The sequence below is a fragment of the Tiliqua scincoides genome, chromosome 2, assembly GCF_035046505.1.
Source record: "Tiliqua scincoides isolate rTilSci1 chromosome 2, rTilSci1.hap2, whole genome shotgun sequence".
NCBI lineage: Eukaryota > Metazoa > Chordata > Lepidosauria > Squamata > Scincidae > Tiliqua > Tiliqua scincoides.
In genome coordinates, this window is record NC_089822.1 from 145,327,257 (window position 1) to 145,352,277 (window position 25,021).

General features: G+C 44.1%; 1 protein-coding gene and 1 pseudogene across 1 annotated transcript in view; one reads left to right on the forward strand and one right to left on the reverse strand.

Annotated features, from left to right (window-relative positions):
• MAP2K6 (mitogen-activated protein kinase kinase 6) overlaps window positions 1-25,021 on the forward strand; it is an 88,636-nt gene that overhangs the window by 26,148 nt on the left and 37,467 nt on the right. The window contains exon 2 of the mRNA XM_066615058.1: window positions 23,438-23,504. Within this exon, the coding sequence (XP_066471155.1) occupies window positions 23,438-23,504 (67 nt within the window). The remainder of the gene's footprint in view (window positions 1-23,437; window positions 23,505-25,021) is intronic.
• On the reverse strand, window positions 5,799-5,915 carry LOC136642401 (5S ribosomal RNA; annotated as a pseudogene).

Genomic DNA, 25,021 nt, shown 5'->3' on the forward strand with positions numbered 1-25,021 from the left:
GATTTTTGTCCTTAAAGTGGATTTGCAATGGGGGGCATGTGACTTCGACCAGAGAGGCAAACTGATGACTGCCTGCTGAGGAACAACAAACAAAGGTCAAATAGATTACTTATGAAGGGTCACTATGACTGGCAGTTAGGGTTGCCAGCTCTGACTGACCTATTCCTAGAGATTTGTTTTTTCCTTCCAACACTGTTAAAGTCCTCAGGATGCTTTCAGTGGTTACCTGGCAATTGATGCGGATTCCTGGAGACTCCAGACCAATCTTGAAGGGTTGGCAGCCCTACTGACAACCAGAGGCCTGTTCAGTAGAACTTCAAAGGCTGATCCTGAAGCCATAGATCCTACATCTTGATCTGCGCCCCAGGCCACTTCCCTGACCTTGAGCTGATGCCAGGCTTGCTGCATTTCTTTCTAATTTTAGCTACATTGGTAACTTCTCATCATTCCTGGTGAAAGGTTTTGGAAAACACTTTTATTTCTTTTAAATATATTAGATGATGTTCCTGGTTGCCCTGGCAACACAATCTCCCTAAAGAAGAAATAAAAACGTAATTATTGAATCAATTTGAATATTAAAAACTAGTTTTCACCATTTTGGTTTCTTGCAAAATAGTTCTCTGTGCCTGCAGAGTTTTTGGAAGTTGTACGTATCTATCTGTGTCATTGCATTGTGTAAGCAAATCCCTCGTAGTTGTAAACTGGTAGCGCAAGCAGATTTGTTAATGGTGCTACTGTGTCAACAACTTTTTTTCATTTTCAGCAACTCAGGCTTGTAGTTTGCCGTAAGGGAAGTGAATGGGTTTGTGCTTGCATGAGTAGTGTTAATTTACAAGTTTGGTACAGTATTGTGGCACCATATTATAAATCAAATTCATTAACATTAGCATGCCTAAGAAGGTAGCTACCATAGTCATGTGTCATCCCCCATCCCCATTTTTGTCAGACACTTAAATGCTGGCATTCTCTCTGATTTACAATAGTCTCCTGAATTTACCTAGTACTGAAGATCAGAGACAGTGGGGGCAAAAGGGCAGTATTTCAGACCATGGCATCCAGCACTCATTGCTAGGTGTGTGTGGTTCTTGTTGCTAGATCAGAAACCATAAGCAACCCAGATTGGATGCTTTGTCAGCTTTGGTCATCATTGAGCTGCTTTAGAGTGTTGGGCTATGAAGACCCAGTTACAGTTTATGCTCAACCATGCAACTTTCTGGGAGACCCCGGGCCGGTCAGTGTATCTCAGCCTAAACCAGTGTTTCCCAAACTTTTTTGACTGGTACTCCCTTGACCTATTGGGCATTGGCTGTGGCTCCCCATTAGGGCTACAGTCTTGTACATTGGATAGGGAAGTGGGTTTTCGCAAGAATTCCTAAGCTCCCCTAGCTGGTTTCTGTGGCTGACCTTGGCTCACAGTTTGGGAACCACTCACCTATACTCTTCCACAAGGTGATTTTGAGTATAAAACGGGTGTGTGGGTAAAAGAAACTTGTATGCCATGCTGAGCTTTTTGGGGAAAGAGTGGGATAGAAATGTCACTAATAATAGTAATAATCTGTGCAGGCTTTTGAGAAACAGGTCATCTCACCCCAAGGAGGTAATTACAACAGCTGGAACTAATCAGCTGTTCAACGGGAAGGTCTCAGAAGATGCATGTGCCCATCTCTGGATCAGAGCCAAAGGGCATCCAAGTTAGAATGTTAGGAATGGAAACATGGCAATGCATCCCAACAGTTATGAGGTTTATATGGTCGAAATACCATCTGCACTGAGCTCTGACAACTAGTTTTTAGAGCTTTGTTTCCTTTTTCTATAATGACAGTAGTTAATTCCTCTTCCCTCAGCAGATGGAATAAGAACAATAAGTGAAAGTTGATGTGATTACACTACAAATTAATGTGGTCTGTCTGATGTCTTGGTCTTCCAAATTAGACATGTGCTTTAATATACAATTACAACTATATGGTAACTATAGAAAACGTTATATGTTTTAATATAGCAGAATATTGATTCAAAAAACATTTGTCCACATGTGCAAAACAACAAATTCCCCTTGCACATCTACAGTGGCGTTTTGTTTTTGTTTTAATGGGTTCAAAAGGCAACGGGTAGAGAGAAACTTCCCCTGGAATCTAGTGACCTGAGAGATTTGGTCCCAAGGATTAAAAAACAAAGTAGCAGCTAAACATAAAGGTCCTCAATGAAACAGAGCTCAAAACCTCCCTCAAGCAGATTTTATGACTTGGAATTCCTGTGGTTTTCCTAGTTCAAGATAAGCAGCAAGGAAAACACAATTTTGGGTCTGAGAAGGCAGCGTAGCCAATGGACTTTGGCAGAATGGAAATGCAAGTGTGATTTATGCTCCACAGGGGAAAACTAACAGTTCTCCCCCGGCCACCCATGTCACTGGATTTTTATTGGTATTTGTTCAAGAGATAACTAATGACAGGGGTTATGAGGGCTTGTGAAATTTTTGTTAAGCCAGTTCAGTATTGATTCTCTCTGGGGTGAAAAAGGAGATTAATTGTTGTTGCTCTGTGTGTGTGTGTGTGTGTGTGTGTGTGTGTGTGTGTGTGTGTGTGTGAGATGAGCAGGAGCTGGCCTGTGTATGAACCCCATGCCCCCACTCCTATTGATGAGTATCCAGCTGAACTTCATTTGAAAGATGCGCAGATAACTTGGTTATGCAGTTTGCCACCATTCACCTGTTCGTTTAGCGCAAGTAGCCATCCACAAGGGGCAAATTGAGCTGCCTCTGTTGTAAGAATATTGCTGTATGTGCAGCCACCATAATGCTACATGTGCGTGAGCATCTCTCTCTACCTCCTTAAGCATAAAGGGAAGTGGCAGACCTAGGGGGGTGCGAATGCCCCAGGTGCCACCCCTTGGGGTGGTGCTGCCAGCTTCCCCCCTGCTGCCGTTTATCTTTTTCTTTTTTAAAGCAAAAGAAGCTGGCAGCTCCACTGGCTTCTTTCACTTAAAAAAACAACAACAAAAATCCTCTTCCTGATGAAGGAGAGGGAAGTTGAGAATCGCAGCCAGAGAGGCAGTGAGATGCTACCTCTTTGGCCGCAATTCAGCTGGTCAGCCCCCCCTCCTTTATAGGAGGAGAAAAGGGAAGGCTAGAGAGGCAGCAGGCTGGGGGTCACAACTCCCAGTGCACTGACGTTCTATGCCACCCTCTCCTCTGCTCCTATAAAGGCGGGGAGGAGGGGGGCAGCCCAGTCCAGCACTGAATTGCAGCCAGAGAGGCAGCAGTTTGCTGCCTCTCTGGCCATGATTCTGGGCTGCGTCTTTTGTCTACTTGGAGGAGATGAAAGATGCTGCCCAGAGCAGCATCACATCCAGAATGGCAGCTGCTCCAGGCACAATTTTACACTGCTCTGGGCTGTGTCCTTCCACTCCTTGGAGGAGAGGAGAGGAGGGGAGGGCAGCCCTGAGCGGCTTGGAATTGTGTAGGGAGTAGACTTATACTCCTGGTGCAATTCCAGAAACAATTGTGGTGATGTGATAACATCACAGCAAGGCACAGGGCAGTGGCTAAAAAGTGGTGCCCTGGATGTGAAGAAGCCTAGGAATGCCACTGATAAAGGGCTAGATGTAAGTCTTCAGGGTTAGAAAAGAAAGCAGTCCATGCAACTGTCTTGTTGTATTGTGTTAATCACAGTACAGTACCACAGGTGGTTGTGGTAGCTCAGGGTTTCTCAAGCTGTGGGTTGGGACCCACTTGATGGGTTGTGACCTAATGTCCGGTGGGTCCTGGGTTGGACCCTCTCACCCATCATGTCTGGTTGGCTTCAAATTGGAGCCTTTGGACACAATTGGAGGTAGCACTGGGCCTCAGAAGGCCTCTGGAGGCCTCCAGAAGGAGCCGGAAAGTCACTTCTGGTTTACTTTCAGTTTGTGAAAGTGGTTTCTGTTTGCTTCCAGAGGCCTATGGAGGCCTGGTGTGGTGGGCTGCAGTTTGGGAACCCCTGTGGTAGCTGCCTCTGGCCATTGTTAGTCAGTACTTTCTGGATGTTCACAAAGTGGCTAACATATTGAAATAAGAATATAGGACAAAGACCCACCTCCTCTGGCATGCTCCCCGTCTCTTGTCTTCTTCCCCAAACCACCTAGTTACTCCCTGTGCCCTCTCCCTCCCTGCCCACTCCAAGCTTCCCTCACCATCATATTGCGGCTGGTGCAACTTGCCATGTGTGGCAGTGGCCGGGCAGCATGCAACAGTGGCCAGTGTTTTGCACCACTTTAAAGCAGGTTGTGCTGCCGGTACACGAGTTCCAACATTGTGGGCAGTTTGTAGGATTGGTCTGTGAGTCCTGAACTTTATAATCTCAAAAGAGATAATGAATATCCCTTTTTGCATACCAAGGTCATCAATTTTTTTTAAAAAATGTTCTGATCTGATGATTCTTGTGTGGGCATTCATATTATTACAGGGCATCCTTTAGTATGAATGAAATAGTTCTCCTTTGTTCATCTCTAGGTTGGTTGGTTGGTTGGCAACCTTCAGTCTTGGTTGGTTGGCAACCTTCAGTCTTGGTTGGTTGGCAACCTTCAGTCAATACCTACAGCACCCGGTATTCCCAGGCAGTCTCCCATCCAAGTACTAACCAGGCCTGACCCTGCTTAGCTTCCGAGATCAGGCATGTGCAGGGTAACAGTTGGCTCTTGGGAAACTGACCAGAAGATAGAGTGATTGGTTCTTACTGGTCTTGTCATTCTTGATGATGCTAGTTTCACTTGATGGTATTTTCACACAATGAAATTAACAAGTGGTGCTGATTCCTGTGCAGATAGTAGAACCTGTGAACTTACCTAAAGATTGGTTGTGAGATGCTAAGATTCATATGAATATTTTGCATCTACTAATATCTCCCAAATTTGTAACATCATAGGCTTGTTTCCGGTCTCTCTCTCTCTCTCTTTTAGAAGAAAATAAAATTCCCACCTTCTCCCTGCAGCAATCTCGTAGTTCAGTTTGTACTGTATGTTTCATCTTACTTGGGCCATCACAGAGCAAAATTTAACTTATGAGTTTTTTCTCTTCCCTTTTAGTCATTTTGGCTTTATTGTATGATTTTAACCTTGGCCCCTGTGGATGAACAGAGATTCTCCACTCTTCTGAAAAGGCCCCAGGAGTGAAATTTCTGCAGCATCCTTTGAGAACTGTTTAGCTGTTAAAGTAAAACAAATGCTTACGTTCTCCACTGGAGCAGGCTAGTGCCATCAGATCTGCTGTCTGCCCATAGTTTGGCAAAACAAATACCACTTATTATATTCAGTGACTTTCAAATCAATGCTCATATGTTTCCTAGTTGCGCATGCTATTGCTCGGTTTCATTAGGATTGAAGGCTGCAAGATTTCTCTTCTGTAAGAAAGCAGCAGCTCATCCTTGCTCTGAATGATAGTCTCACCATCCCTGTTCTGGGTACAAGCTGTCTGTCTGCAGTCCTCTCCTTCCCCATCACATTGTTTTCCTGTTTGTTCTCTTATTGCCCTGTGGCTGACAGGACCAGGCTTGTACAGTATCTGTTCTGAACTTTCTAGCTCAGGAGACACTTTTTAATTGGAACAATCAGCCCTTTTTTTGCAGTCCTGTGTGGCTGTAGCTTTTAGGAATTTGGAAGTGGAGACATTTTATTTTCTCTCAGGCAGTGTCTTTTAGTGGTATCAAAGCAAAGAGACTGTTGCCACACAACGTGTCGGTGGAATGTATAGAATTAATGGCTGACAGCAGATGTCTAGTCCGTTTTTGGTTGGTTGGCAACCTTCAGTTTCAAAAGACTATGGTATAAGCCTACAGCACCCAGTATTCCCAGGCGGTCTCCCATCCAAGTACTAACCAGGCCTGACCCTGCTTAGCTTCCAAGATCAGACGAGATTGGGCATGCGCAGGGTAACAGTTGCTGTCTTTTCCCTATACTAAAACAAGCATACAGTACTTTGTATGTAGCTGCCAGAATGCTAAGTTCTAGAGTACTTCAAGTACTTATTATCCATCTCAGGATAAATTACTGTTTTGGGTAAGCTCAGGAACCCCCATCAAAGATAAACTACAGAGACAATTCTGAAAGAAAACATTGTATGTGTATTTACATTTAGGTATTATTGAAATTTTTTTGGGTGTATGTGTGTATAAAATATAAAAATTATTGACCTTTTTTGTATGTAACTTATAAAACCCTTGTGTATGTGGTGTTATAAATGTATTTGAGGTAGTAAACTGTTTTAAAAAAATCCCCTGAGATTCTTCAAAATCTTGTTCTCAGTTTCTGTCTCCTGACAAGTTCATTCAGGGGTGAGAAGAAGCTGAGTGCCAGGTGTGAAGAAATTCAATCTGGTGAATCCATTTAGAACCATAGAAAGTACACAGCAAAATGCAACAAGGGTACAATAACATACAGTGTACATACTTTAAAATAAAACCCAATAATACCCCCTTTTCATTTAATTTATTGTTTTCTCTTTTAAAAAAAATATATTGGTGGCACTTGCAGTGAAACTGGACAAGCCAGAGACAGAATAGAAATATTGTATGCTGGGGTATTCCCTCGGACTGTGGATATATATTACAGCAAAAGCTGCATTATCTGGCACATGGAGGGAATGGGGGGTACCGGTTACCCAAATGTGGCATTTAGTGAAGTTTTCATATACACCACATCCCCTCTCTCAGCCCCTTCCTGCACTCTTTGTCTCCAGTTCTAAAGCACCCAGGTGAAGGCAGGGTGAAGAGTGAAGCAAACATGCAGAGGAAGCCCTGTAAAATAGGTAAGCGTAGAGGGGGCTCGGAGGCAGGTGGATGACTTAACTGACTTTTGTTAAACAACTTGCAGCCCAATTCTAACCTGCACTGGAACAGGCAGGCCAACTGGTCTGTGCTATATTCATTGCAGGTTAGGAGGTGGCTGTGGCACAACTTGGAGTAAGAAGCTATTTATCCCTTACCCGGTGTCACGCACCAGCCACCTCTATGGGTTTACTTGGATCCTCACCAGTGAAATCACTGGCGCAAATCTGAGCAGCCTGATGTAACGGCGGGCTATTTGGGAGGAGGGTTAAGTTCCTCTCTCATCCCACTTCTGGTTTTGTGATCAAAAACTGGAAGTGGGTCATAATCTTTATTTTTAGATTTTCTGAGGCTTGGGGAGCCCTGTGGAGGCTTCCACAGGGCTCTCTGCACCCCCAGGAGGCTACTGTTGCTGGTGGTGAGTAAAATGAAGCTCCTGTCACCCTGGCAATGGCGCAATCCTAGGGATCATGTCACTGCATTCCCCCCTCCTCCATAAAGACTTACTGTGGCTGCCAAATTCCCAGAGAGTTTGGAAACTGCTGCTTTAACTTAACATTGCCAATATTGAACTTTTGTCATACACATTATATGGCATTAATTGTAGACAAGATGAGTCACAGCAATAAGCATATATTTGATAATGCTAGCTTTGCAAATCAGAATCAGTTTCTGAAAGATGAGCTTCTGAATCTGCGCCTTCATTTTTATCTTCATGGATTTCAATCAGCCGCACAGATTGAGACAGGCAGCTATCCCCATGCTTTCACACTTCAGCTTATTTCTTGATTTGGTGTCTTTCCCAACATCTGTGCTCAACGCTGAGGAGTGTCCGACAACAAGGCAGTATCTGGTTCAGATACAGTGACCGCTGTGGGGACTGGCTGAACAACAGCGCTTCTTTGCTGTACCACTTCACATGGTCCACCTATTCGAAGTACTACTGGAAGTAACTAGTGATGACATCATTGCCAGTTACTTCTAGGTTGGGAGGCCAGATGCAAGACGACAAAAACCCAGAGTAAGAGGCTCCGGGTGGACAGGAGAGCTTTTCTGAGCATGGAAAAGCATGCTCTGGAGTCTTCTACTGCTGTTCGTTGTGTTGCGTTCCTGGTCTCACTGCTGTGTGGCAGATGTCCAGGTGTCCCATGAGTACCACCAGATAGCCCCTCAAGTACCACTGGTGATACCTGTACCTGGTTGAAAAACACTGCTGTACAGTATCCTCAAGGAGTTTTCCTGCTGAACCCAGAAAATACCTTCATATTATTAACCTTTCAGATGGGATTATCACTCCAGTCCACGTAGTTTTACTACAAACTTTGACCGTCCCAATTTTATTATTCCCATTCTTCTTAAAAATGGCAGCTACAGTATGAGTACAGTTGACATGTTTTGTAACATCTTTGCTTCTCCTGTAGATCTTTTCCAGTGTGTCCAATATTACGAAATTATTTTAAAAGCAAGTTTTAGGCCATGGGAAGCACATCCTGCTGCAGTTATATGAGGGTATTTATCCATGATGATGTCTCATGCCGCTTTCATAGTACTTGCATTGTCAGCAAGGAAAATACTTCACCACTCCCAATCTTCTTCACATGTTTTATTACACTGCTGTGTGTCTGTTTTCTCCTGTTTAAATACTCTTGAATAAGACTGGCCAAGGTAATGTTATCACAAAGTTAAGGATCCCTTCTTCCTTTGCATTTGTCCACCCTTCTGCAAGTGCTTTAAGACAAAGAGTTTTGTTGTTGTTGTTGTTTTAGAAGCACAGACTGCATAAGATATACATATTCAGGCTTGAAAAATGGTTTACTTGATTATATCTGCTGGGCAAATGAGATGATGGTCTTAATAATTTAAACGCCTCTTGCCAATATGGTGATCGATAGTGGTATTCCAGAGGCCTGGAAATGGATCCCTTTTCAGTAGGTTCTATGATAAAAATCACTTTGCAATGGACTCTATGTAGTAAATCAAGGTTCACTATACAATAGGTTATTCACTTTACAGTGGGCTCACGAAGCCAATCAGTGATGCGAATGCAAGTGTTTGGTAGCAGCTCAGCCAACAGTAACATTTCAAACATTGTGGCTGTGTGTACAGAGGGATGGATATTTGAATCCATGCAAATGCGGATACAAGCCTTCTAGGTAGCATCTCAGCTGGTAGCAGCGTTTTTTAATGTCATGGCTATGTGCACTAAGGGAAGGATTCAGCTTTGTAATTTGTGTTTCATAATCACAACCTTGTGTAAACTGCTAAGCATGGCCCTTAAAGAGCATAGTAGGCAGCTTTTAGATCACCTTTCAGAGACATACATAGCTTAGTTTTATGTGGCAGAAAGTTCAGCTTCTAGGTCTTAGAACAAATTGCTACAAAACAAAACAAAAAAACCAATGTGTTATTGGGTTGGCTGTGCTATCTGTGGTCAACCCTGTAATCCAGCAAACTACCAAGCGTGAGGGAGAAGTGAAGTATGTGCTTCTTTTAAGTTGGCTTGCTTGGTACCCAAGCCAACAGCGCCAGAAGGGCCTCCTTACCAGTCATTGTTTTTCTAATTTGGGAATAGATGCTCAAGCAGGACTAGGCCTGTCTCTCTCCTCTCCCCCTTTTACCCAATTTCTATGTTCAGATCAGTATGCAAGTCTGTCAAAAAATTTGCTTTCTTGGGTGCCAAGACCAATTATTTTGTAGGCAGCCCTAAACAGAAGTGGAACAACATATATTTGATTCTTGAGTGCCAGCATTACTTCTACTAAGAGCCTGGATGACTATTTCCTTGGCATCTTTGCAACATAAGATCATTATTTTCCCAGAGGACAAAAAGGAAGAGGAGTCTCACAGTCAGTTCTGGAGAAGACACTAATGGCAAGGAATAGAAATACTGTACTTGAATGTAAGCCAGAGCCTTCTGACCATAAGAAACCTTCTCTACGTCCTACTTCCCCCCACACTTTTACTGACATCTCCCGTTTCCAAACGTCTTTTTCTCCTTAAATTACAATACTGCATTGTGCTTAACACTCTGCAAAATACCTGCATATGAATCCTAATGTTCTCTGTTATGCCAAATATTTATTCTGTCAAGCAAATAAAGCACAGTACTGCAAAACTACAGATAGTATTGTCCATGAGACTGAAAGAAATAAATGTAGTCTCCTCTGCTCCACCATAAGCTTTTATTTAAACACCTCATCTATTTACACTGGCTCCAAGCTTCACCGTATTCCTAAATGTGAAACTGGGTGGTTTGTAAGGATTTATGCATGATGTTTGTATTTAAGTATTTTTTTTTTTTCTGGGGACAAGGAAGACAGTGGATTTTGTTGGTTGGTGAAATCTGTATGAATTCTGTTATAATACAAGAAACATCAGCTGTTTAATCTCAGACAAGTGCATATATTAAACATGAGGATGATGCAACACCTTGTAAATGAGACTTGATTAAATCAGGAAATAGAGTGGAAGTACCAGGATATGAGGCCTATTCAAGGGGGAGGAAAACATGTGCCAGGATTTGCTCTATTTAGTGATAGCCATTCCCTTCTGGGACTGAATGATTAATAGAGGAAGTCATCTCTGCAGGATTTCCTGGCTTGCTTGGAGAGGTGGAGTTTTTCTATAGCCAATTCATGTTTTCAGGTTTTTGAATACAATTGACCATTGCAGGCCATGCTAGAACATGTGTTGGAGTGAGATTAGCTGAATGCCAGGAAGTAGTAATTGTGGCTTATGGTCCTTGGGGGAGCCCATCCACTGACCTACACTTGTTGACATATACATACGTGAACATCAGTTTATAGAGCATTCTGTATTATAAGACTTTGGATCGCTTTACATAAGTTACAGCCCAATTCCACCATGGGTTTATGGCAGCGGTTCTTGTGATCATAAAAGGTGTGTGGCTGTGGTGTACTAGCACACAAGTTCGGAGGCTACATGCACATGCTAAGGCCGCAGTGAGGTGGCGGTAGGAACAGGTTATGAGAGGTTCAGGGGAGGATTGGAATGGGGGGCAGGACAGGAGGGGGTGAATTGCAGCAGCACTTGCACATGCTGAGTTCCTATCCTTTTCTGGGTCAAACATGCCTATTGAAGCTCTTTGGACTTATGCCTGCTAAATAGCTAGTGTAGGTCCAAGGAGATGCATTGGTGGCCAAGTGGCTTATGGGGGGGGGAGTAAGTAAAAATATTTTTACATACCTCTCCTGGGCTATCTGGTTGTCGTTGTCCCCACCATAGGATGCAACTCAGGCTCCGTTGGTGCTGCTGTATTGTGTAGGCTGGTGAGGGATGGGATTGGAGCATTAGATGACTTTGAAACAAATACTGCAGCAAAAACCCCAACAGGCAAAAATGTACTGCACCTATTGAAGCCTCTTTCAATAAAGTGAAGCCACTTGCAATTGCTTTTGCTCTCTACACACAAATACAATGGCAGGTGGAAAATGGGATCAAAGTCCAGTGATGGAAGAATTGCCATTTGCAATACTGGGTGATGTAATTAAACATCGAAGATGGCTAAGGAGATGACAATACAAGTAGGTTTGCTTCCTACTGTTAGTGTCCCTTTAGGGGAACTTCACAGTGGTCACATTGCCCTTTTGTTCCTAATCCTGTTGAATTCTTATTCAATCAGTGGCCCATAAACTGTAACTTGTGCTGTATACTTCTCCAGCTTATGTGTCTCCAAAGAAGTTGGGCTATACCCAAAGTGCACCTGGCCAGTGTCGTTGGTGGAAGGTAAAGTCAATCCTAAATGACTTGCTCTGGGTTCAATTCTGGATTGCAGGTTATTGTTACAGCCCGTAAAGTGGAAGACAATACACATCCATCTTCTGTCCTTACCATCAAACTTTAAACTGGATAGAACTTAAAACATCAAATACATGTTCATGTTATTGGAAGTGGTCATTAATAATTGATAAGACCGAATTGAGCAGTAAGGAAAAAGAAACAGCACTGAAGTGCATCCATGTTATAACTTGCTACTTCAGTGAGAGGTTTAGGACTGTACAAGCAGCTTGGTGCATGAAAACAAGGTGGTCCAGTCTCATAAGAAAACTGTCTCACAACAGTTTCTGCATGCTTGAATTCATCTCAAGTGCCTGATGAAGTTGCTGGTATCCTTCAGTCTTGGAAGAATGGTATCAAGCTCTGAATGGTGGTTCTGGAACAGATTGTCCTCTCCAGTGCGCGAAGCCTGGGTAAAGCAGATATGGAGGATAGACTGTTACCCATGCAGCAAATCCCCCCTCCATGTCGCTGAACTGGTCCAATGGAAAGGCAGAAGCCAATACAGTTGGTTCCAGCGGCGTTGCAGGAGTTGCCAGAACGTGACTGTGTTCAGCCATGAACTGCCTCAGGGACTCCAGCTCTGGATTTTGCCTTGAGGTTGACTCCTGAAGCCTTTTCCATAACTGGATGTAGCCATAAGGCCATGGAGGTTTGGGATCAGAGCTTTCCTTCTCTCAGATGAGCTGCCTTCCCAGGCTAACGAGTCTCATCTATCCGTGTAAATCGGGAGTGATGAAGTAGTCCCATTGGAAATCAGTACTCCCATCTTCCTATTCTAGTATTTGTTCTGTTCTAAAGATGTGGTAGAAATTTAACTGGGCCCTGAAGAATCATACCGGGGGGGCGGGAAGGGATCCGCAACCCGCAAAGTCCAGCCATTCTAGATCAGATTCCTCTGAGAGACAAATGGCTGTTTTGTTTCTCAGTTTATTTTGTGTGTGTCTGTGTTGGATGACTTGGCCAGGAAGAGTCTTTCCTCAGTGACTGCTGTTTAGTCTAAGGGTGGTAAATGTTTGCAAATGGGAACTGCAGGAATGCAACAAGTCCTTGTAAACTTGGCGGATGTTAACATAAGAAGAACCATGCTGGATTAGATTCATAGTCCATCTAGTCCAGCTTCTTTTTTCCAGCTGTGGCCAGCTACTGTTTCTGGAAAGTGCACAAGCAGGTTGTGTTAGATAATGGATTTCTCTAGTGGTTTTTCCCCGCAGCATCTGATATTTGGAGGGACCACTCTCTTAGAACATTAAGATACCATTTTGGTCTCGTAAGCTAGTATGAGGTCAGTACTATGCCCCTCTGAGGTCTTCCCCCTCAGCCAGGCTAGTTAGCCTAATGATTGTACCAGCCCTGGTTGGACCTTGCAGCAATTAGTTATTATTTGAAATCCTGCCTTTCTTCCTCACTGGAAGTCTTGAGCTTCCCGGGTATTGGAAGCTCCCATTCAGGTATTGGACAGAGCCAGACCTTCAGCACAGTTGTTGCCTCACACATCTTCAGATTGCGTGAAGAAGTACAGGGGGCCCGCATATCTTCAGATCCCATATCTGTGTTTCATTTATCCATGGATTGGGTCCATGGCCCCCCCCCCCAGACCCACATCACCAGAGGGTCTTCTGAGCCCAGCAGCATGATACTTTGGCATCATTGGCACTCTTGGCTACCTCACTGCTTTCTCTGTCTCCAGACAACTTACGAATAAATTAGTGTTGGTTCTTGCACTTCAGATGCTTGGGCGAACTGGCCACTTCCCTATATTGTGAAAACTGTGCTTTTCATCCTATCTTCTGCTCTTTAACACATTAGTGATCTATTAGAGGAGAGACCTTTTTGTTTCAGTTTGCTAAAGTTTACTCAAGAGCCTTTGGCAAAGAACTGTGTCAAAAACATTTTAGAAATCCAAGTATATAATGTACCCCAACCCAAATGTTTGTTAACACTCTCAAAGAATTCTAACAGAATGATGGCTGTAGGATTCCTGTCTGCTGGAGAATGTCCAACGTTCTGGTGTACCAAGAGGTCACAAATAAGTACTTTTCTATTTTTTTGTTTCCTTTTGCGGGTGGTTAAGAGCCTAGGTAGATACAGCCACCAGAACAGATAATTTTTCAGGACTATTACTTGATTATTCCAGCGCAGCCAAGTTAATACCTGCCTTTGCTGTGCTGGAATCATTAAGTAACAATCCTGGAAAACTATCTGTAATGATGGTTTTGTTTGGAAGATAACTCTCCTGCCTTCAGGGTATCCTGAGACTTAGGAATTGCCTCACTTGCTTTCCAGCCCCTCTGCTTATGAACACACATTATATCATATCGTTAGTTGTATCACTCATTAAACACCCAGAGCCGTCAAGTCTGCACAAAAAGAGGGGGAAAAAAAAACAAAACTAGAATGCATGTTCCCCAGCTGTCTAGATCTAAGTCTGAATAGCTCGCCATATGGCCTGGAGTTCTTTCTTTCAAGAACTTTGAAGTAGGCCAAACTGTTTCCAGCGTAGTGTAATCAGTCATTATAAAGGTTTGATAATTGTTGTAAGGGCTCTACTGTAAGGGCTCCAGTCATTTGCAGCTCTACTCAGAAGTAATCCCATTGCCTGTCATTCAGTGAGGCAGCTTCTTCCTCCCAGGTAATAATGTCTGGAGCGGCTTCCTTGCCTCATTTCCCCCCCTCTAGCCAGTCCTAAGGTAAGAACCCCCTTGGGCTCTACCTTCTGTCCTCCCTTGTGCGGAGGAAAAAATAAGAAGACCACCCATCCTTTGTCCAATGATCATCAGTTCCTTCAGAGATGGACAAGAAAGCCCATTCCCACCTCCCTTCCCTGCCTCCTGTTCAATGCAAAACATTAACCCTTCCTTCCTCCTGGCTGGAACTTCCCTGCTGCTCATCCGGTTTGAATTATGGCCCCACAAGGTGTTTTACATGCCGAGAAAAGTAAACAAGCATTTCCAGACACAGAAAGACTTGAGCCTGCTCACATGGGGACTCCTTTCCGAGTCAGTGGCTCAAACTTGAGTCAGTGCCCAAGTCAGTGACACGCCTGACTTGAGTGTACACGATTCAGCAAAAACCATGCGTTTTTGCGACTTGGACTTGATCACTTGGCTGACGTTCCCATCCCTGTTAATATCCAGAGATGAGCACTTGACTTGAGTTGCATAAACTAGCATTTTTTGACCACTCGAGTCATGGACATTCCTGACCCTGACCCGACTCATGACTCTGGGCCAGTGGCTCTAAACGAAAGTTGGGACCTGAAATGACAGGAGTTCTATCAGAAGCTGGCATTCAAAAGGATTGCAGCAGCATTTATGGTGGGAGGAGAGTAGGTGGTTCTAGGAGGTGGTAGCTGGGGGGGGAGAGTTAAGGGGAAGAGGAAGGCTTAAGGCTTTTTTTTTCTTGGCTGCATTAGGCTGGGGGGAGGGACCAGAAGGTGGGGCAGTCAGGACACAGGGGAGGGGACTCTTTGCCATCAGAATGTGGCTCTTGGCATGCCTGGTGCTTCTTCTGAAGGCAGAATTGTGATGTGAACTGAGGGGATTGCTGGGGTTCATATGGAACCAATTGTTTTTCTGTACTGCTAAACTCAATAGCACAGCTTTTGTTGTCATAAATTGTGAAGTAAAGGATTTCATTAGAGAGCTGACGGGAGTGCAGATGGGACGGGAACATCAGGGGAGTGTTAAATGAGAACTCCCACACTTGCACATCCCAACACCACTTCTTTTTTTACTGTGAAGTCCTGCTCAGGAAAGCTCTGGACTTGCGACTTGACTCATTTCTTGAAATGACTCGTGACTCGACTCTAAATTTCTTTCGGGTTGAACCGTGACGACCATGGGCTATGACTCACAAGTAAAGTCTAGCTGCTGACTTTGGACTCAGGCTCAGTGACTCAAGCACATCCCTGTTTATATCCATGCAGGAAACTGTGTATGTATTGTGATGTGTGAAACAGGTATGTTGCAGAAGCACAAATTGGGGAGCTAGGTAAGCAGTGGTAAATAATGGAGATGAATGTTTGTTTGCTGAGCTTGAATAGGTCTCTGTTCTTCTCTGTGGCTGTAGCACTGTGTTTTGTCCGGTTGCCTTGTAAAGTAACAGTAGGCCTGGGAGTCATACCATTGCACTCTTTCACTGAAGTTAAGCAGGTCAAGTTGGATTGTGTGTGTTTGTAGGTGGGGGATTTTGAAGACTTGTTGTTAAGGAGAGAGACACTGTTCTGAGGTGATAAGTTGCTAAAAGGAGGTCATTGGGGTTGCTTGGAAGCACAAATGCAGGTGTCAAGACAAATTGTTGGAGCATGAGAATTTCTTTGAAGTTTGTTTTTATGTGATGGAGGTGGGTTAATGCTGCAACTTAAAACACGACCAATTGCTCACTAGACGATATCCTGTGTCATGTAGTCAGTCACCTTGGATACCTCTTAAGAGAAAAGAATTTCCCAACCTCTCATAGCACTACTGGTTTTTCTTCTCAGAGCAGGGGAGGGCAGTTTACTTGGTACCTGGTGACCTCAAGAGGAATATCTGAAGCATAATGGGTGATGTGGAAGGTTCTGCATGGAGCATCTAATGTGCTCGCATCCTTTAGCAGGATGTGTAGCCTACACCTGGTAGCTGGCTACTGAAATGGAAATCCCACTGTCTCTTTAGGGTAGCTATTGATATTCATTACTGAACTTAGATTATAAACCTGCAGATAGGGTTTGTCTTGTTTAAAATCCTATTGCTGTACAGTGGTAATACATAATAAAAAAGGTATTAACTGAGTTTAGAATGTAGTTGATTACTACTAGAGTATTTATATCAGAAATGAGGAGAGTTGAAACAAAAGAGGCTTAGAGGCTTGATTTCTAGGAATATCGAATCTGCCTTCCACTGAAGTAGACCGTTTGATCTGCCTGGTTTGGTATTGTCTGCCCTGACTGAGAGTAGCTTTATGATCTTTCAAACATAAGTCTTTCCCAGCCCTGCCTGGAGATGCTGAGGATTGCACCTGTGTATCTGTGTATTACTTGTATCAATATACTTTTAATTTATTTTTTCTTATTGCTGTTAAAGTTGGCTGGCTGATTTGACGTGCTCTTTTTCTATGCACAATTTGACTGGTACTTCTTGGCAACCTGTAATTCTCAGCTATTTGGGCAAATAAAGGTGCAGTGGATGTACAGAATGTCACCTCCCGTTTTTCCCATCTCAGACATAATGCAGTGCCTAGAAGTTACAGATGTAACATGAGAGAAGGATTTAGCTAGGGCAGCTGCAGTGCAATCCTATCTTGTGCTGGAACAGGCAGGCCAGGAGGCCTGCACTATATCCAGTGCAAGATTGGAGCCAGAAGTGGCTCAGCCGGAGGCAAGGGGAAACTCTTCCCCTTACCCCTGGGTAAGCTACTACGGCCCCAATAGAGTTCCTCAGACTTGTGCCACCTCTGCACTCTGCGCTGCTCAGGGAACGGGATTGGAATCGAGCATAACAGCCAGATCCCAGCCCCGATTTTCCCGCTCCCCATCTGCTCTCCCCACTCCAGAATGCCTCTCTCACCTCCTCCCCGCCCTCCCCAGACCCCTGTGTCATCTGAGCCTGGTTGACGCAACCAACCCCCCCCCCCCCAAGTTGGTGCACGGTCTGAATATAGCCTCTGTGGACCGGCGCTCATCCCTGCACTGGCCCAGCTGACTCCCAAGGAGGCCCTCCTGGGCTGCTGCACGGGATTTGCGCCGTCCTAAGGTGCTGTTAGGATTGTGCCCTTAATTAACTAATGTTGCAAAAAATGCCTAGGGAGGTGTTGAAATTCATCAGTTTGGGGGAGGAGGGACTCTTGAAATATCTAACTGAAAAGATGCAGGAGAAAAGTAATGCCATTGTATTTTGATTTGTTCAGAAAGGATTTCAGTGCACAGTGGTGGTCCAGACATGAACCTGAATTCATTATACATAGTGAAACTGCTATCTGATCGACTCTGCTCCTGCACACAATGGTGGCAGCCATTTATGTGGGAGTAAGTGATGCTTACTTCTGAGTAGGCATGCATAGGGTTGTGCTGGAATCATTTCGTTCCAGTTCTCTCACTGAAAAGACATGCAAAACAGCTAGACATTTTTTCTCCTTCTGCTTTTCTGAATGGGTGTTATAATTTATCATTAGTTATTAATCAGCAGAGAAACTTATCCAGTAAGAATATGCATTGATTCTGGAAAATGTGATGATTCTTAGCATTGATGTGTATGCTTAGTGCTCCGTATACGTGATCACAGTGTTGCTGTCAACATCCTTGTGACTCAGGCCAGTGTGTCTACCCCTATGTTACAGACTGGATGGTGAGGCTGAGTGCTGGTGGCTTTCCAAATGGTACTTGTAGCTGAGCTGAGATCCTAACCAGGCAATTCCCAGCGCACAGTTCATACTCTTGTTGTGCAATACCAACTTTCAAATGTCATATGCTCATGGTTGAAGGACGTCAGGCTGGACAATGTGTGGCTATAAACTGGATTCTTGAAGCCTTGCTGCAGGATCGGATGTTTAAGTAGGAAACACATTTGTTTACTCTGTTGTTGCAACACAGTAACTGTGTCAAGGCATTTTGCAGTATGTGGGGAAATGAAATGGTCTTTTCTCTTCCTCAACCCCCTCCCCTTAGCGGTAGCACATTCATTTTCATTGTGACTGCTTTTGTGTAGCTGCTGCATGAGAGAACTTGCGTAGCCATCCAGGACTGAATAAGAAGCAAGGCCATCAAAGCTCTTCTAGTTTCTGTGCCATTTTTTAAAGTTTATTGTTCATTCTTCGTTGGCTGTGTTTTTCTTCTGCATTGGAGCATCTGTAGCCAGATGGTTTAAAAAAAAAATTAGAGAGGACAGCAGCTCTGTGGCTCCCTCAACCTGCTCCCCTCAGAAGGCTGTCCTTCCCACTAAAGTCTCCACCCTCCATCTGTTACCTCTGAACAGAATATTGCATAATTGGCACTTAAAAAACACTTAGAGCATCACTGTTTGCACGACAAGGCCCTTGGAAATAGAAATTGTGTGTGTGTGTATGCCTATAAAATAATAAAATGTGCATTTGTGTATCTGTTTATGTGATGTGTGTTTAATTTGAGTGTTGGAAACTAGACAAGAATGATGGATATAATTCATCCAGAATTCAGCATTTCAGTGGGAGTCTTAAGCACCTGGCATACCATAAGAAACTTTATTAAACCTAAGTTTCTATTTGTTTTGCATTGAAATAGACACAATTTTCATGTCCTAGACTTGTGCTGAACCCTGTCTGGTGCTTTGAAATGAATAAAGTAATTGATGCAAATGTTTAGGTTAGAATGCAAAGTGCTGCTTATTCTAGAGTCCAGGTTTTTAAGTGTACCACTGATCTTTTCATCTGTCAGTCTTCAGCTCTTAACAGCTTTGTCCTGGAGCAGGGATGGGGACCAAGCCCTCAAATTACTCTTGTTTTCATCACACATTCCTCTGGTAGCTAAAGCTGCAGCCCAGGGAGTAAGCATTGTATTGAAAGTTTCTAGCACTGTTTAATATAAGCCTCTCTAGTCTTTGTAGCCACTCACTTACAGTGGACCCAATACCTTACTTTCCAGTCATATAACAATCTGTAAATTATCACTAAAGAATAAAAAGAAACTGGTGTGGAACTTATTCTTTTAAATGCAATGATCGTTTGCATATTTCCCTCTGAACTTTCCTTCCAAAAACCTCAGTGATGAATGCAATTTGAATACATTTACTATTGCCTAATTCTATCTGGTACTCTGTGCCAGGGATTCTAGGAAAGACCATCTAAAATTAAAATTAAGAATATTCACATATTGCTCTTCAACAAAAGTGGTTTATGGTGAAAATCAAATAACTAAATGGCTTCCTGTTCCGAAAGAGCTCACAGTCTAAAACAGGGGTCGGCAAGCTGCGGCTCTAGAGCCGCATGTGGCTCTTTCAGCTGTCTGCTGCGGCTCCTCTTGGTGAAAGTGGCAAAGAGTGTGACAGGAGGCACCTGTGTTGGGAGTGCAGGCTGCTTTCCTCCTCTCCCTTCACCCCCACCTGCCCTGCATTGGTTTCCCTTTTCAATTTTGCCCGCTCTGCAGGCTTAAGGTCCCTGTTTTTCCCTTCCCCAACTCTCCAGCAGGCTCAGCCAATCAGCATCCAGCAGGCTCCTGGCTTTTTCAGTTGGAATGGCTCAGGGCCCTTCACTGGCTGACCACCAGCCAATCCTGAGCCGCCTTCCTCCTCAGCCATTGTGAGCCCTTGCAGCCCGCCTTTCCCTGAGCAGGTCCCCACTCAGTGCAAGGAGAGGCTTTTCCTCCACAGCAGAGGAGACATCCTGTGTGTCTACTCAGTAGTAAGCCCCATTACAGTGGATGAAGCTTGCTCCCAGGAAAGGGTGCCTGGGATTGCAGCCATGGAGCCTGCTCCTATGCGTGTCTACTCAGTTGTAAGCCCCATTACAGGGGATGAAGCTTACTCCCAGGAAAGGGTGCCTGGGATGGCAGCCTTGAAGCCTGCTCAAGGCCAAGCACAAGGACGGGTGAGTGGGAGCCCGCGCAGGTCTGTTCCAGAGTAAGCCCCGATGTAGTCCCTGGGCTACTCCCAGGAAGGTGTGGAGGGCTGCATCTTCAGCCTCCTCCTGTGCAGGTCTACTCACAAGTAAGCCCCACTATAGTCAGTGGGGCTTCCTCCCAGGAAGGTGTGGAGGGCTGCAGCCTCAGCCCCCTCCTATGCAGGTCTACTCACAAGTAGTCAGTGAGGCTTCCTCCCAGGAAAGTGTGGAGAGGACTGCAGCCTGAGAGCTCCAACCAACTTGTCTGCTCAGAAGTCCCATTGTAGTCAATGGGGCTTACTCCCAGGATAGTGTGGAGAGGGTTGCAGCCTGAGTGAGGGCAGGCAGGCAGGCAGGCAGGCAGGCAGGGCAGAAGCTGGCCTGTGGCTGCTCCCCCTTCTTCTCTTCCCCACCTCTGGAGTCTGTGTCCTTTTTTCCTTCCAGCAGGGTGCCTCTGGAAGGTGGGGGGAGTTCTTTAGTATCCATGTAAGATAAGCAGATGTCATAACCGCCATGTGTATTGGAATCCTGGAAGATCTGGTGAGGAGGTAGATGTGGTGTCAGCAGTGGCCCCTTTAAGGGTAAGGCCTGGGCATCCAGCAGAGTGTGCTGCCGAATACCTTGCTATAAGGGAAGCACCACTTGAAAAAGTGCTCTTGGAAGTTTGTAGGGGATGGGGGGGCGGAAGACTAAGGAGAGTACTTGGGTTCAACTCTCTGTTTATACACCCTAAATTTATTGATAAACTACTCCTGTCAATTGTGAACTTTTAAATAAATAAATAAAATAAGCATCTTCTGACCTTGTGGTGGTAAATTGCTCTTGAAAGGGAGAAAGCTGCATCTTTATTTTGTGAAGTGGGCCCCTGGAACTGGGAAAATTGGTTTTGGATGATAGGAAGAACAGTGCCCTATTCCAGTCGTGCGGCTCTAGCTGCTGGCTCGGGGTTCTGTCTGGGTTCAGAGGAAGAAATATACTCAGTCCAGAGTCGGGATGCAAAGGCACAATATTTCTCTTAAGTTTAAGACAAAGATATAAGGCAAAGCAAAACTTGTAAGTGTTATCAGGTGGGCTCGCAGAGTGACACAGCAGCTTGTTGATGTTGAATAAAAAGTCTTGGGACGAGCTGAGTTATTGCAAGATTATGGCTGGGTGCTCACTTATTGGGAAATCTGTGCTAATTGGAAAGAAATAGACAGCAAAATGATATATGTTATATTGTAAATATGGCTATTGTCTGCATTCTCATCATTAGGAGACATCTTATCTGATGTGCAATGGATAATGGTCAGGCTGATGCCAGCAAGATGCTTCCATCATTAGGGAGAGGAGTTATCTAGCGGGTGTAGCTAAATTAATACACATGAAAAATGAACTTAGCCTGGGGTTTTGGTGGACATGTGTCTTATCACCCAGTTCTCATAACATGGAGCAGTTGCAGTGGCTGAGGTCTTTGGTTTGAGTACAAGTTCTGTGGCTTCTCATGGGGATGGTTCAGTGAGATGCAGGCAACTCCCAAGAGCTGGGAGACACACAGTGACAGGCCCATTGGATGAAAGATGGCTGCCGAGCCTTACACTGGCTATTATATACCCCTACATTAACCCATTTCTGCCCAGCCCACAGGTGTGCACGTTTGATCCCTGTTGTGTATATGCAACAATGAGCTGAACTGACTTAATCATGAGATGTCAGAGAGCACGATACCCGCTTTGTCTTGGGCCCCAATTCTGTGCTGCTGTTGCATTGCTGGTACATGTGTTCCAGCAGCGCAGTGCACTTTACGGCCATTTCAAAATGTGATGTGCCATAGAGCGCAACCTGGCCATTGCTGCAGATTGTAAGTTGTGGTGTCTGGGCAACAGTGGCCACTGCAGGAGCGTCTGTGCCGATATGTTGGTGTGGTGTGGCAGGCAGTGGATGGAGACTGAGAAGAATGGGAACACGGCAGGAAAGGGAACACAGCAGTTCCCTGTTGAGGTGGGAACAGAGCAGTTATTGGCAGCAGAGGCTCTGCCTGCCTCAGTCTACCTACCCAGGACTACTTGGACTTGTGCCAGCAAAATTTTTGGCACATGTCTGAGTAGATGCATTAGGGCAGCAGGGGCTTTCCCCACGTCATGGAAACAAAAGGAGGCCTCTGGGACTCAAAACCCCCCTGCTGGATGCAATGTGCACCCCATTGCCAGGGCTGCATCAGCACCAGGGAAGTTTTGCTAGATTGAGCTGCCATGTGGTTTGTAACTCGTTTCTCTCTCTGTGCGTGTGCTTTTTAAAAACATAATTTTAGATTGCTTTTGCCTCCAGAATCTGAACTTGACGCTAAAATAGCGTCTTGCATAATAATTGTCCCATGTTTCCTTCTTTGACTTATGCCCTATCTGTGCTCAAGCTTAAAATAGTTTGAACTGACTTAGTAGCCTATTTTAACACAGTTCGTGTTAATTGGATTTAGAAAGAATTGTGTGCCAGGTCACTGTGTATAACGAAGATCAGCAATGTTGCCTGTCCCATGGATGAACTTCTAGAGGCTATGAAAGGAAAGTGTGTTTGTTCCCAAAGTTCTGTACCCTGAAAACCTTCATTTTCTTCTTGGCATTATAATTCATGTGATCCCCCCCCCCCCACTCTGGTAAAAAAAATGCTTAATCTGCCTCACTTGGCTGACCATTATGTAATCCCTCCTCATGTGCTTCAAAATACTTTAGGGACAAAAATGGGCTGAGACAAAGCAGGAGGCAAGAAATCATGAACCAATAGAATTTACAAGATTGTGCACAAAAGTCTTTTCAAATGGGCTGCCTTGTGGTTTCCCAGCTTTCACTCACAGCTTGCCTGTGCATCTTGAGGTGTATTTACTACAAAGGCTAGGAGCTTACTTTTTAGGATTTTAAGGAAAGGTGGGTCATGTCAGGAAGACGGTCATTGTACCATACCAAGTGCAGAGTTGAGCATGTTCAGGTGTGTGGAATATGAGCTACCTTAAAAAAAAAACCCCCAACATACTGCATTTGTTGTTACTTATAAGTAGAATCGACCAGTCTAGAAACAGAATGTAGGAGAGGGCTGTGTTCTGTACTTGGAAAAACTTGATTTGGTCAGCTACGTGACATATAAACTTGAGTTTTAACAAAGGAACTTTATATTTTAAACTGTGTGCCCTGAGTATTCATGAGATCTGGCTGATGTTTTACATTAAATTAAAACAGACTTTTCAGACTTGCTCTGTTTTGCAAGCTGTAACCAAAACCTCATGAAAAAAGGATGTTAAACATGGTTTGTTCTTTATTTCACAGGCAAGAAGAAACATCCAGGGCTGAAAATTCCTAAAGAAGCTTTTGAACAACCACAGACAAGCTCCACGTATGTCTTGAAATTGCAGTGTAGAGGGTTTGGGGTTGGAGAACAGTTGACACCATTGTACAAAGGGTGTGGCCTATTCATAGTACAACCACTCATTGGATTTGCACATTCTAGGTGGCACTGGGATGGAAGAGGGATGGATGGTTCATTTCTTCTTAGTGTTAAAAGGATGGAGCAGTGATTATCAGCCACTTCAGTAACTGTACAACCCGTCAAAGTTGTTCTTACATCATATACTCACAAGAGTCTCCACAGGCATATTATGGAGGTCTCGAATGACACATCCTAGATTGATCTTGTGATTTGTAAAAGCAGTGAACAGAGGGCAGTTTTTACACTGTGTCTAGCACTAGATCTCTTATTGGTTCATTCTTAAGTACACTTGCCTGTAATCTAACTATATATCCCTAGAAGTCAGCCCCACTGATTTCTCTTAATGTGGATTGCAGTTTAACTGAGCCTTACATGTCAAGTATCTTAACTAAGATACTTGACACGTACTCTCTCACTTGTTTCTTGCGGTTATCATAAGGTAATGTAACACACTCTCAGTTTTCCTCAAGCTTGAGATGGATTTTGTCAAGCAGGCCTTTCTCTCTAATTTGTCCTGTCTGGCACTAGACGTGGGCAACACCCTGTTATTTTCTCTTTCATGTACTGTGTATGCTGTAAGTCTTTCTCTCTAAAAGGGGTCTGTTTAATACATGGTGTCTTTCTAAGTGCAGTTCTCAAGACTGAGCATTTGTGATTCTCCCCTCTCCTCTCCATGTCTCTCTACAACAGAACATAAAGCCCTGAAATGAAGCTTAATTTCCACTAGGAACCTGATGCTCTTGTAGCAGTCAATGGAAGGACTGTTAAGACTGAAGTTTCATTTATGAGGACTTCAGTGTTCTTGATGAGAGCTATTTCTATCCTTTTCTCCCCCTCTTTGATCTTTCAAGGGATTCTATAGCATTAGCACATATTAGAGGCTACAACATAATGTCCACATTAAATGTGCCCTAACAGAGGGGTGCCTAGAATAGGGGGAATTTTGAACATGGAAGAATTATGGATTCATAAATTGAAGGATACAACATCTTTACAAGTAAATGTGTGGCAGCCACCATAAATGGCCATCATGTTTTGAGTTGGTACTAATGTCCTTGCCCTTGGTAATAATATGTGATGGAACTTGGTAGCATAATACCATAGTGTTCTATGTTTCTGCCCCTGCTGCACATTGTTGGCTACAGCTGCTAATGACGATGGCGGTGATGAAGATTCATTGTGGCTTTATTAGCAACGGCCATGCGTTTACCCTAATGTCTAGATAAGCCTTGGCAGATTTGAGGAAGTGTAAAATAATTTACAATTTAAAACACAAGAGTTACTACTTAAAGTTTAAAAGAGAAGGCCATCTTTGATATTGAAAGTTTCCAACCATAGTCGGAAACAGTAACAAGAGAGAGATGTTCATCCAGACTGATCTTTTAAAATTCTTTACAGTGCAATCGTATGCATGTTGAATTGGA